Source organism: Pogonomyrmex barbatus, unplaced genomic scaffold (assembly GCF_055798465.1).
Source record: "Pogonomyrmex barbatus isolate J1 unplaced genomic scaffold, ASM5579846v1 scaffold1, whole genome shotgun sequence".
Lineage (NCBI taxonomy): Eukaryota > Metazoa > Arthropoda > Insecta > Hymenoptera > Formicidae > Pogonomyrmex > Pogonomyrmex barbatus.
In genome coordinates, this window is record NW_028297098.1 from 26,658,599 (window position 1) to 26,671,532 (window position 12,934).

Genomic DNA, 12,934 nt, shown 5'->3' on the forward strand with positions numbered 1-12,934 from the left:
TTTCTAAAATTACATACAATAAATAATATTAATAATTTTATGATTATATACTCACAATTTAATACTTAAATCCAAATCTGTAGACAATAATATCTTTCCTAAACACATTGCACTATAACTCAGTCCATTATTTTGGTATAAATTTCATTGATATATCGATTAAAAAAAAGTTTCTTCCTTTTCTTCCAAAACGAATCAATATATATATATATATATATATATATAAGCAAAGACATCATATTATTCACTGTTGCCATATTCTGAACGGATAAGGCTGACAATATAATAATTATAACAAAGGACAAAATGGAGCTACCACAGACTAATTAATAATTTCTCCTTATTTGTATAAATAAAAATGCAGAGATATATGAGTTACAATAAAGTTACCACAATAGAGTTTCAACCAAAGTTATAGCAACGAAAAGGTGGACGAATCGCGTGACGAAACAATGTAACAATCTGTTGTGTTCTCGCCATGAATTCACCACCACTTCAATTCGCTATCATTGCAAATATCGATTACGTGAGAGACGTGTGTATTAAACGAAAGTGTGGCCGGTACACCGCGCACGCGTTACTCGGACTATTACCTTGCGTACGTTTCGAATCAACTGCGCAACTACTCAATCGTATTCGTGCGCCAACGAAGCGAATATGAAGAGACTCTCACAGAGCTCGCCGATCATATTTAACTACATAAAGAACAAAGAATACAGCATACAGCTGCTTCGTTGGCTACTGAAGCCGATAAGTGTCTGGCCGGTAACAAATTCGTCCATCGCGGATAGGATCTTGTCGGTGGTGTTGCTAATATTATGCACTTTTTTGATCATCGGCACCTTGGTGCCTTGCGCATTGGCCATCTTTTTCGATGAGACCAAGGATCTGGAGATGAAAATACGCGATTTCGGGCCGCTCAGCAATTGGATGCTGGCAAGTCTCAAATATACCTCATTGCTGACGCACGTCGGCGACATACGCCGATGCATCGATTATATCGAGGCAGATTGGCGGGCCGTGACAAAGTTCGAGGAGCAAGAGATGATGTTGAATAGTGCCAGGATCGGTCGTTTCATTGTCATATTCTCCGCATCGTTCGTTCACAGCGGCGTATTCTCGTACAGCATCTTCCGAGGCATGACGATGGACAAGTCTGGCGTTGAAGACGACAACGTGTCGGCGCGCTCGTTGCCTTTCGCATTCTACGATAAGATTCTGGACACCACGATAAGTCCAATGTACGAGATAGTGTTTGCAATACAGTTTTTATCCACGTTCGTCGTTAATTCCGTTGTGATAGCCGCCTGCAGTATTACTGCTGTTTTCGTGCTACATGCATGCGGTCAGTTAAAAATTCTCATGTCTTTACTAGATAATTTCACTGACGAAAGAAACGAAAAGAAAGACTCTATCCAAAAATTTGCTGTCATCGTTGAGCATCACTTAAGAATTCTCAGGTAAAAATCTAATATATATAAATAATTTTCTTAATTTTTTATATATAATATATAATTGATGACAAATTCAGCTCTTAAAAAAGACTTCTATAAATTTACTTTATATTGTTTTTTAATTAAATATTGTTATATTATATATTGATCTATCATTCAATGAATATATTCCAAAATATGTTAATAATATTTGTTTATATGCAGAAAAATGTGCAAACAACTGATATACATTATATCATACTTATTCTTAAATATATTTTTAGTTTCGTGTCTCACATAGAGAAAATTACGAATATAGTTTGTCTCATTGAAATAGTAGGATGCACGCTACATATGTGTCTCTTGGGTTATTATTGTATACTGGTACGAATACTGTGAAATTTGCTTGCAGCTCATTGTCTAATACTCATATAAATCACAGAATGTTTTTTAGGACTGGAATCAAGATGAAAAACAAGGCGTAGTGGCATATGGTATAATACTGATCTCAGTTACTTTCAACATCTTTATATTTTGTTATATCGGAGAGATGCTTTCAGAACAGGTAACTGTAAAAACAGCGTCTGTCAAAAATATCAATGATTTTGTTCTATAAGCAATAAAAAATTATGCAATTTATTAATTTCACGTACGAGTTCTATCGAAATACGAGATCGTCGCGAATGTACTGTTCGATTTAATCGTAATATAACAGTGCGGCCAAGTTGGTGAAACTGCCTACATGACAAATTGGTATTTGTTACCTGGAAACACTGCTCTCGATTTTGTGTTGATCATTTTAAAATCCAGCATCACGGTGAAAATTACTGCTGGGAAGATGATTGATCTTTCTCTTTCTACTTTCGGTAATGTAAGTATACAAAAATGTATTTTTTTATTTTCAGATACGCATATGCAAATAAAACTTTATAAAAATTTAAATCGTGTATGTCTTATAAAGAAATATAGATAATTTGATTTTACTAAGATTAGTCAAATAATTACAATTACAATTAATTTTTTTACATAGTGACCATATGACCAATAATTGTTACAGGTAATTAAATCCGCGTTAGCGTATTTAAATATACTTCGTACTCTTATTATATAAATATATTAATAATTTTGTATATATTCGATAGATGTTTGTTACAATGAATATGAAGTTAAATAATTAAACAAAAATAATATTAATGAAAACATATCTTATTTAATTATTGTATGATGAATTTGTCAAATTTTTAAAAGAAATTTAAGTATTTTATTCGCTGCTTTAAATTTATTATTGTATATATATATATATTCTGTATATGATTAATTTGTCCTCAACAAAATAAATAATTTCACCTTACTCACTGAGATAAAGCACAGACGTGATCTCTTCATACAAAAATCACAAGTTTCACTCAAAAATGGAATATACAGTATAGCAAACTTCCGATAGAAATATCGATTATTCCGCTATTCCTACCTGTTGCCGAGACAGCTGTACAATAACACAATTCACAACATTCTAAAGAATACCCGTCGTGCGTCCAATATCTGCGCACGCGCTGAGCGTTATTACTGTGCGGCAGCGAAAAGAGAGTAGCCGCAGTAAGCTGGTTACCTTCGTCAGGGGATCATGGGGGATGATTTCACGAATAGTCGTAGCCTCTCCGCGTCCATTTACTTGGCCGACAAGTACAATGAGTATAGTATCCAAATAATACGGTGGATTCTCAAGGCGATCAGTTTGTGGCCGCTTCCCGTCGACGCCTCATTTGTCGAGAAGATTCGTTTTGATTTCGCAGTATTTATCTGTTACTTTCTAATAATCGCAGTTATGATACCAAGCGGTCTGAGTATATTCGTCGAGTCGCAGGAATCCTTCGAGACAAGGTTTCGGAGCTTCGGCCCGCTCACCTTTTGGTTCTTCGGACTGTTAAATTATTCCTGTCTTCTGATACACATTGACGATATACGCATCTGCGTGGATCACGTAAAAACGGACTGGCGGAACATGACAAAGGTCGAAGATCAAAAGTTGATGCTGAGAAGCGCCAAGAAAGGTCGATTCTTCGGCGCTTTCTGTGCCATCTTCATGCACAGTGGTGTGTTTTCCTACAACGTTTCTCGAAGCTTTAGCAAGGATATCTTACACGTGGGGAATGGCAGTATAGAAGTTCGTGCGTTACCCTACCCTTTTTACAGTAAAATCCTGAATGCACATTACAGTCCAGCGTACGAGTTCGTGTTCCTTATTCAGTGCCTCTCGAGCTTCGTCGTCAATTCTGTCACAGTCGCCACTGCTGGCTTGGCAGCAGCTCTTATATTTCACGCGTGCGGTCAACTGAAGATTCTGATGTCTCGGCTCGACAATCTCGTCGATGAAACTGACGAGAAAAATACTTCCTTAAAACAAAGATACGGAATTATCGTGCGACATCATCTGAGAGCCTTAAGGTAAGCTATAATTTCCGATAGTATCGCTCGCTGTAAATCTGATATCTTCTGACATATGCTCCATCATCTATCTAATCAAATTTAATTAAAAAGTTGCATAATTAACAATCAAAGTCAGCAAATATTTTAAGTACAAATGTATTATGTGCTTATCAGTTCATAATCAAATCGTTATAAAATAATTATAATGGATCGTGATGTTTGTTACATTTACAGTCTTGTAACCCGTGTAGAAAAAATTATGAATTTTATATGCCTCGTGGAATTATTCGGATGTACTTTTCATATATGTATTGTAGGATATTACTGCATGATGGTATGAACATTATTATAGAATATATAATACGTAATTGTAATTTATCTATTTATGTTGTTTTATTATTCTTAGTTTGTTTATTTACGTAAAACTTAATGTCTCTTTTAGGATTACATTCACGGCAATAACTCAAATGTCGTGTCTTATTCTATGATAATAACTTCGGTAACTTTAAATATTTTTGTATTTTGCTTAATCGGAGAAATGCTTTCAGAACAGGTAATATTTAAAATAAAGAAGAGAAATATAATTTTAATAAACTTATTTAAAAAATTTAATCGATATGCAACATTCGTGTTAGCATGACTGAAATTTATTATTATTGAGAGATATTGAAACACAATCGCTGGTTGTTTTTAAACAAATTATAACAGGCATACAAAACGGCCTTTAGGGCGGACAAATTGCCAAATCTGCCTACATGACAAAGTGGTACCTCTTGACTGGAAACAACGCTAATGGACTCGTTTTGATAATTTTAAGGTCTAATGTAACGGTCAAGATAACGGCTGGTAAAGTGGCTCAACTTTCCATAGCCACTTTCGGTGATGTGAGTATCCAAATATTTTTCAGATTTACATATAAAATATATATTTAATTTAAGTTTATATAAAAAATGTTTGTATCATTTTTCATATTTGTGACACTCATACCTGATATATCTGTATTTTTCAAAGATTAATTAATTTTTCTGAGCAAAGATATGTCATTTTTAATTGCTTCAGGTAATTAAATCTGCATTAGCGTATTTAAATATACTTCGGACTGTAATGGTTATGTAAATAATTATACAATCACAGCAAAATATAATAATACGCAAAATAGGCAGTTAATAATAAAATAAATATAGACTTAATAAATATACTTAATAAAAACTTTATGTAATGTTTATCTGTATGAAATAATTACCTACAACTTCATAAATCATAAATTAACAAAAGAATATTCTTATCACTATATAGTTTTAACTACATAACTTAGATTTTAATAATAATTATATTATAGAATATTATATATATAAAAAATATCATATATTTAAATGTGCACATAAGCGTAACACTTTTATTCCTCTCTCTCTCTCTCTCTCTCTCTCTCTCTCTCTCTCTCTCTCTCTCTCTCTCTCTCTCTCTCTCTCTCTCTCTCTCTGTGTGTGTGTGTGTGTGTGTGTGTGTGTGTGTGTGTGTGTGTGTGTGTATGAATTATGAATATATCTGCATATGAACATATGTTCCGAACAATAATTTCATATATTTATATCTTGTTTGCACATGTAGAAGTATTATATTTTTTGGAAATAAATTAATTTAATATTGTCCACTATTTTATATTATTCTTATATATAGTATATAATAATGATTGGTAATAATTTTAATTATAGTATCGATAATTTCAAGAAACATTTTTGTCAGTCTTTCAAACAGAAATCTTTACACTTACTCTTGTAATATCGTTTTCAAAGCAAACGTTTTCCGTTAAGGTAATGTATAGCGTAAAATACAATGTAAAAGATCGTTCAATGACTATGTTGGAAAATATGAAAGAGGAAAAATATCTCTCTTTCTAGTATATTCCCCTTGATCGTGAACAATAACATCAGAAATCTTTTTCCTCGTCAAATTTACTTCCTTATATCTCCCCATCTCCCCATGTCGAGAGGACTTGCACGCAGCACGCAATGAAATTCCAAGAACTGCAATTCACTGCCGTGTTACTAATAATGAAACGGCCAGCAAGTAGAAAGGGTAGGAAGGAATCAATTGCGTTCACGCATCTTCATGAGCGAACGGAAAACGCACATGCGCGTGTCAAACGGCTGACTATCAGTTCACTGACGCTCAGTCAGTTGCGTGCATCGTCGCGATTTAGTCATCAACATGCTCGATCATCCCAAGTCGAAGTCCGTCGAGCTCGTGACGGACAACTGGAAGTATAGCATTCAGATGAACCGATGGTTCCTGAAACCGATCGGCGCGTGGCCGTTGACGCTCTGCGAGACCATGTCGGAGAAGCTCGGCTGCATGATTTTGACAGTGGTCAGTTGTTTCCTGATATGTTTCCTGCTCGTGCCATGCACTCTCTGCACCATCCTGGTGGACACCGACCTTGATACCAAGATCAGGATGATCGGTCCGACCAGTTTTATCCTGATGGCTGCGGTGAAACAGTACATCCTCATCGCCCGCAGTGAAAATATCAGCGAGTGTATCCGGCACGTACGCGCGGACTGGAATCATGTCGCGTCAGGTCGCGAGAAAGATCGGGAAATAATGCTAATCAACGCTAAATTTGGCAGGTGGCTCTCTTCTTTCAGCGCGATCTTCATGTATTCCGCCGGTATATTCTTTACAACAGTGATGCCGATTTGCGCGAGGCGGACCGAGATTATCGACAATGAGACGGTGAGATCGCTCTCTTTCCTGATCTACCGTGGTCTCTTTGATCCGAGATCCACGCCGTCTTTCGAAATCGCGCAATTCACTCAAGCTTTAGCCGGTTACGTCATTTACACAATTACCATTGGAGTGTGTAGTCTGGCAGCTGTATTTGTCATGCATGCTTGCGGCCAGTTGCGGATACTTATGCTGAAGATGGACGATCTTGCGGATGGAAAAGAGAGGAAGAGTGCAAGTAATACACATAAGGGAAGGCTCGGTGATATTGTAAAACATCACATGAGAATACTCAGGTAACATGTGCATTAATTTTCATCTTAATTATGACTTATAATCGCGAATGATATACGAAGAAAGTTGCTTACTTCGAAAGAATGAAATGATTTGCTGATAATAATCCTACGAAATATCTGAATGCCGTGATGTATCATAAACGTTATTCCTTGCATCGTAAATTTTCACTATGAATTTTATGCTAGTTATTATTATCTCGACAAATTAATATATTATTGTATGTTAATTATTATATATATATATAATGTAAAAAAATTTTAACTTTGTTTTTTTATAATTTTAATCATGCATCTTGCAGTTTTATCACTCGTACTGAAGATCTTTTAAATGAAATTTGTCTCGTGGATGTAGTTGGATGTACGCTCAATATATGTTTTCTGGGATTTAATATGATGACGGTACGAAACATATTTGCAAATAATATTTTTAAATAATATGATAAAATTACGCTTTGTATTCATGATGCTTTGCTGTTAGTTTTTTAGGAATGGGAACACCGTGAAACTTTAGGAACGATGACATTCTGTTCGTTACTCATATCCTTCACATTCAATATTTTTATCCTTTGCTACATTGGCGAACTTCTCGCAGAACAAGTACTAAAGTTATTACATAACACAAAGCTTTTATTCACTCATTATAAATATTTGATATAATTTGATTTTCTTAATAAAATATCATAGAGGATTAATATAATTTTAATTTCTCAGCTTTATAGTTAGATTTTTCAAACCAAAAAATTATTTTTCTATTAAATTTGATTTTGTCTAAAAAAATCCAAATTTTTTATAAGAATTTTATAAGATCAACAATAGAATTGTAATAAATGTATAAGAACTTCGTGTAAAAAAGTAACATTAATTTTTAATAGTGTATACAAATCGGTATAAAATCTTATATGATAGACTGGTATCGCATACCGAATAAAGGTGCACTTGGTTTGACATTAGTAATGGCTATGTCCAACGCCACAATCAAACTTACAGCCGGAAAATTTATGGACTTATCTTTGGCCAGTTTTTGTAGTGTGAGTAGAAAAATTATTAAAAGTACAAGAAATAAAATTGAAATTGAAAATTGAAAATTGATGAAATAAAAAAATTTCAGATCGTAAAAGCGTCCGTGGCATACTTGAATTTACTCCGTACGTTTTACGTCTAATACGATGGCATCATTGTTATGGGATGTATTATAGTAACGCTAGCAATAAAAAATATATTTAATAAAAATTAGATATACGTAATGCATGTTTGTTAATATATCATGTTACATAATTTATCGTTTACATAAATGTAAGTATTAAATAGAACTTAGTACGATTAAGCAGAATTGAATTTATTTAGGATATTGAAATTAAAATTGTGAATAAACTAATTTTCTCAATGAAATATAAAATTATAAATTCTGTTATATGAGTTATTACGCAAAGTATATAGTTATGTCCTGCATGCTATTCTATTTATTGAACTTTCAACGTTGCGTTACGCACTATGGAAATAGTGGAATATATCCGCGTAACTATGTCAGAACTCATGAACTTCATGTCCTTACTTACTTTTATGTATCATCGACATGATGATTCTCAGATGCAGTGATCGAGGAAGGAGGGCACAACCCTTCATGTACGTGCGATGTCCCCCTCACTTTGTTACGCACAGGACGATTACAATCGATGATTCTTCGTATTCCATATCCAAGTTTATTACAAATATATTTTTTTAATAAATTATTAAAACTGGTTGTATCATTACATATGCAAAAGACAATGATATATTTTTGTAATCAAACATATATATTCGATAATACATTCTGTAAAAAAATATCATATTTAAATATGTCATAGTTATGTTTCAAAAATGTAATATGCATAAAAAGCATTATGCTTAAAACCTTAATTAATTGTTGAATAGATATTTAATTCGATATTATTGTATTTATGATATACTATATAAATATCAGGATCAACTGTATTATTAGTAATATATATTATAATTTTTCAATTATAAAGATTATTGTTTAAAAAATGGCAGAAATAAAATTTATAAAATTAATTAATTATCTTCTCAAGAAAGAATTAAATTAAAGTTATTAAATCCGTACTTTCTGAAATTAGAATACATTTAATGCAATTGAACAAATTAAATAATATTACTATATTATTTATTATAGATTTTATTACTATACATTCACAATTAAATTTTATGGATTTTATTATAAATATTTTCATATAAAGAATATAATAATATCCTTTTTAAATACACTGCAACACAATACAATCAACTTATTTTGGAACAAGTTTCATGCGTGTATCGATTGGACAAAAGTTTCACCCCTTTTTTTTAAACTAATCGATGTGAGCACAGACATTATGTTATTCAACTTCTACTTGCTATATTTCGAACGTATAACCAGACAAAGAGAATACGACTATTAGAAAATAAAATACAGCTATAAAAAAAAAAATAAAATCTTATCATATGCATTTTAATAAAACTAAAAGGGTGTATGAATTAATGATAAAATTTCATCTTAGAGATCTTTTCTTAAAATTTTTTTCAGACAAGCATTTAAAAATATTAATGTTTTTGTCACGAATTAATATGAACTGTACAATTCATTAATAATTAATTTTGCATGCGAGTTATATTAAAATACAAAATTGCAAATATACAATTCAATTTAATTATAATGCAATAATGTCGTCATGTGGCTGAAATGATCTATATGATAAATTAATATCTATCATGTGGAAATATTGCTCCCAATCTTATTTTAAGATCAAAATCATTATTGAAAAAGGAATTAATATTTCTTACTTTCGATGATGTAAATACACAAAATTATATTTTTCAATTTGAAGATATGCAGCACACATAGATTGTATCGAAAATTTTGTAAATAAAATTAGACAATATGATTAACAAAATAATTAAATTTTTATAATTCAGACTTAAATGTATATCTCTACATAAATACAATAATTTATAATTTTTATATATTTAATAGATTATAAAAAACAAATATTCATGTAATTAAATAAATAAATATAAATTAATAATATATTAAATAATTGAGTAATAACAATATTGATGCAAAAATATACATAACTTATTATTTAAATATGAAATTTAATTATTTTAGCCATTTTTTTACATTCAATATGTATATATATATATATATATATTTCGCAATATGTAAATATTCTCTTGAATAAAATGAATTATTGATATTTAATCTTACTTTTGGATATAACTCTCATGATAGATATGATCTATACAATATAATTGCATGTTCATCGTGATAACCAGTACGTAGAACTTCAGACTTAAATATCGATTACACGCTGTTTCTACCTGTTGCCGCGACAGCTGCACAGCTGTTATCGCAATAATACACAAGATTGTAAGAACTGTCATATCATACGCCCCGTGTTCAATGTCTGCGCACGCGCTGACCGTTACTACTGCCGACGCGACAGCGAAAAGATAGCCGCAGTAAGCTGGCTACCTTCGTCAAAAGATCATGGAGAATGATTTTACGGACAGCCATAACGTCTCCACGTCCATGTACATGGCCGACAAGTACAATGAATATAGTATCCAGATAATGCGTTGGATCCTCAGGGCGATTAGTTTATGGCCACTTCCCGTCGACGCCTCGATCATCGAGAAGATTTGTTCCGATTTTACGATATGTTTATGCTACTTTTTAATGATCGTCATTATGGTGCCGAACGGCCTGAGTATATTCATTGAGTCGCAGGAGTCCTATGAGACCATAATACGGAACATAGGTCCAATCACCTTCTGGTTCATAGCCATGGTGAACTATTCCTGTCTTCTGATGCACATTGACGACATACGTGCCTGCGTAGAGCACGTGAAGACGGACTGGCGAGTCATGAGTAAAACGCAGAATCGACAAGTGATGCTGAAAACTGCCAGAATAGGTCGATTCATCACCGGTTTTTGCGCCGTGTTCATGCACAGCGGTGTGTTCTCGTACAATGTCGCTCAAGGGCTGTCTAAAGATATTTTACAAGTGGGCAACAGCAGTATAGAAGTTCGCGTATTACCTTATCCCTTTTACAGCAAGATCCTGGACACACTCTATAGTCCAGCGTACGAGTGCATGTTCTTTGTGCAGTGTCTCTCGAGCTTCGTCGTCAATTCCGTCACAGTCGCCACGTGCAGCATAGGAGCAGTTTTTGTTATGCACGCGTGCGGCCAACTGAGAATCATGATGTCTCTGCTTGAAAATCTCGTAGACGAAAGAAACGAAGAGAAAACTTCTGTGAAGCAAAGATTCGTAATCATCGTGGAACATCATTTGAGAGTCTTGGGGTGAGTTATCATTTCTAACATAATATGATTTGCTATAAATTTGATATTTTCTATTAATATTTACCCGCTACCCTATATATCTAATCCAATCCAATTAAAGAATATCATAACTTATAACTTTAATGTCAACAAATACTTAGATAGAAATAGAAATGTTATAATTTAATAAATGTTGTAATTTATCGAAAATTATGACAGAACAATTATAATAAACACAATGATATATGTTATACTTGCAGTTTCGTTTCCCGAATAGAAAAAATTATGAATATTGTATGTCTTGTGGAATTAATCGGATGTACTATGCATATATGTCTTGTAGGATATTATTTCATTCTGGTACGAAAATTTTTTCCGGAATATAATATTTATAAATTGTTATTTTACTATTTGTGAATCATTTGACTATATTAAATATATTATAATTTGAAATCTCTTTTTAGGATTTGATTCAAGGCAAGGACACAGAAAGTGTTGTCTCGTATTCTATGTTATTATCTTCGATCACTTTTAACATTTTTATATTTTGCTACATTGGGGAGACTCTTTCAGAACAGGTAACACGTAAAATTAAGAAAATAAAAATTAAAAATTTCATATTTTTACTCAGAAAAAAATCGATGTGCGGCGAAAGAATTTATATTTGCAAAATTAAAATTTATTTTAATGCAATATCGCTAGTTTTTTTTAATCAAATTATAACAGGTATACAAAACGGCCTTTAGGGCGGACAGATTGGCAAATCTGTCTATATGACAAATTGGTATCTTTTGCCTGGAAAAACCGCCCGTGGGCTCATTTTAATAATTTTAAGATCCAACGCTGACCTCAAGTTAACTGCCGGGAAAATTGTCCAGCTTTCATTTTCCACTTTTGGTGATGTGAGTACGCAAAAATATATATATTTGCAATCTATATATGTATAAAATATACATGTAATTTTTATTCATATAAAAATGTTTGCTCGCATTATTAAAATTTTAGATTAGCTTTATTAATATTTATTAATGCCAATAATTTAGCATTATTCATCCAGATTTGTAACATTCTTCTAATGTATCTACATAAATATTTTATGTCATAAATATTTGTCAAGAAGTAATGGATTTTTTGAGCAAATTTATGTAATTTCTAACTGCTTCAGGTAATTAAGTCTGCATTAGCGTATTTAAACATACTTCGGACTATACTGATTATGTAAATAATTATATTATCTCGGCATGAAAAAGATAACTATACGCAAAATAGGATGTTTACAATAAAATAAAGATAAACAATTATTAAAAACTTTATGTAATGTTTTTTAATGTTGAACAGGTACCTATTATTCGGTTCACAAATCAGAAATTAATAAAATATTCTGTCATTCATCAAATCAATGTGCAATATAGATTTTAATCATAATAATATTATAGAATTTTATAGAATCAAAGATGTAATATATATATCTTGTAGTGCACGTACAAGCACATAAATTTTACTTACAGATTCTGAAAGTATCAATGATACATGTAACTACGTTTCAAGCAAAATTATTTTATACATTATTTATATTCATTTTGCATATGTAAATGTATTACATTTGTAGAAGTAAGTTAATTTTTAGTATTCGATGTATTCGTTCAAACTGTCACTTTTTATACATTGCATATAATAATGATCAATAATAGTTTCAAGAAATATGATATCTTCACGAATTTTATATCCTAC

General features: G+C 32.0%; 4 protein-coding genes across 4 annotated transcripts; all 4 read left to right on the forward strand.

The window, feature by feature from the left end:
* The first annotated feature begins 625 nt into the window (after nt 1-625).
* LOC148938317 (odorant receptor 10-like) lies at nt 626-2,746 on the forward strand. The gene is made up of 4 exons (XM_089076334.1): nt 626-1,460; nt 1,718-1,817; nt 1,888-1,998; nt 2,149-2,746. Exons 1-4 carry the CDS (start codon nt 658-660, stop codon nt 2,404-2,406), a joined length of 1,272 nt encoding a protein of 423 aa, XP_088932460.1. The 5' UTR covers nt 626-657; the 3' UTR covers nt 2,407-2,746.
* Nucleotides 2,747-2,935: 189 nt separating this feature from the next.
* Nucleotides 2,936-4,500, forward strand: LOC105432448 (uncharacterized). Its single transcript, XM_025219417.2, has 3 exons — nt 2,936-3,878; nt 4,095-4,194; nt 4,303-4,500. Exons 1-3 carry the CDS (start codon nt 3,058-3,060, stop codon nt 4,498-4,500), a joined length of 1,119 nt encoding a protein of 372 aa, XP_025075202.2. The 5' UTR covers nt 2,936-3,057.
* Nucleotides 4,501-5,557: 1,057 nt separating this feature from the next.
* On the forward strand, nt 5,558-9,190 carry LOC105432033 (odorant receptor 10-like). Its single transcript, XM_011646629.3, has 5 exons — nt 5,558-6,880; nt 7,180-7,279; nt 7,367-7,477; nt 7,753-7,908; nt 7,989-9,190. The coding sequence occupies exons 1-5, from the start codon at nt 6,069-6,071 to the stop codon at nt 8,040-8,042; spliced, it is 1,233 nt and encodes a 410-aa protein (XP_011644931.2). The 5' UTR covers nt 5,558-6,068; the 3' UTR covers nt 8,043-9,190.
* A 1,093-nt stretch (nt 9,191-10,283) lies between these two features.
* Nucleotides 10,284-12,761, forward strand: LOC112552959 (odorant receptor 10-like). The gene is made up of 5 exons (XM_025219566.2): nt 10,284-11,224; nt 11,464-11,563; nt 11,668-11,781; nt 11,950-12,105; nt 12,369-12,761. Exons 1-5 carry the CDS (start codon nt 10,404-10,406, stop codon nt 12,423-12,425), a joined length of 1,248 nt encoding a protein of 415 aa, XP_025075351.2. The 5' UTR covers nt 10,284-10,403; the 3' UTR covers nt 12,426-12,761.
* The last annotated feature ends 173 nt before the right edge of the window (nt 12,762-12,934 follow it).

Coding starts and splice junctions, on each gene's coding strand:
- LOC148938317 (XM_089076334.1), top strand. CDS start 658: ATGAAGAGACTCTCACAGAGCTCGCCGATCATATTTAACTACATAAAG. Junction 1,818..1,887: donor TGGGTTATTATTGTATACTG/GTACGAATACTG, acceptor AATGTTTTTTAG/GACTGGAATCAAGATGAAAA. Junction 1,999..2,148: donor GAGAGATGCTTTCAGAACAG/GTAACTGTAAAA, acceptor GTAATATAACAG/TGCGGCCAAGTTGGTGAAAC.
- LOC105432448 (XM_025219417.2), top strand. CDS start 3,058: ATGGGGGATGATTTCACGAATAGTCGTAGCCTCTCCGCGTCCATTTAC. Junction 3,879..4,094: donor CATCATCTGAGAGCCTTAAG/GTAAGCTATAAT, acceptor TTACATTTACAG/TCTTGTAACCCGTGTAGAAA. Junction 4,195..4,302: donor TAGGATATTACTGCATGATG/GTATGAACATTA, acceptor TGTCTCTTTTAG/GATTACATTCACGGCAATAA.
- LOC105432033 (XM_011646629.3), top strand. CDS start 6,069: ATGCTCGATCATCCCAAGTCGAAGTCCGTCGAGCTCGTGACGGACAAC. Junction 6,881..7,179: donor CATCACATGAGAATACTCAG/GTAACATGTGCA, acceptor TGCATCTTGCAG/TTTTATCACTCGTACTGAAG. Junction 7,909..7,988: donor CTTTGGCCAGTTTTTGTAGT/GTGAGTAGAAAA, acceptor AAAAAATTTCAG/ATCGTAAAAGCGTCCGTGGC.
- LOC112552959 (XM_025219566.2), top strand. CDS start 10,404: ATGGAGAATGATTTTACGGACAGCCATAACGTCTCCACGTCCATGTAC. Junction 11,564..11,667: donor TAGGATATTATTTCATTCTG/GTACGAAAATTT, acceptor ATCTCTTTTTAG/GATTTGATTCAAGGCAAGGA. Junction 12,106..12,368: donor CATTTTCCACTTTTGGTGAT/GTGAGTACGCAA, acceptor TAACTGCTTCAG/GTAATTAAGTCTGCATTAGC.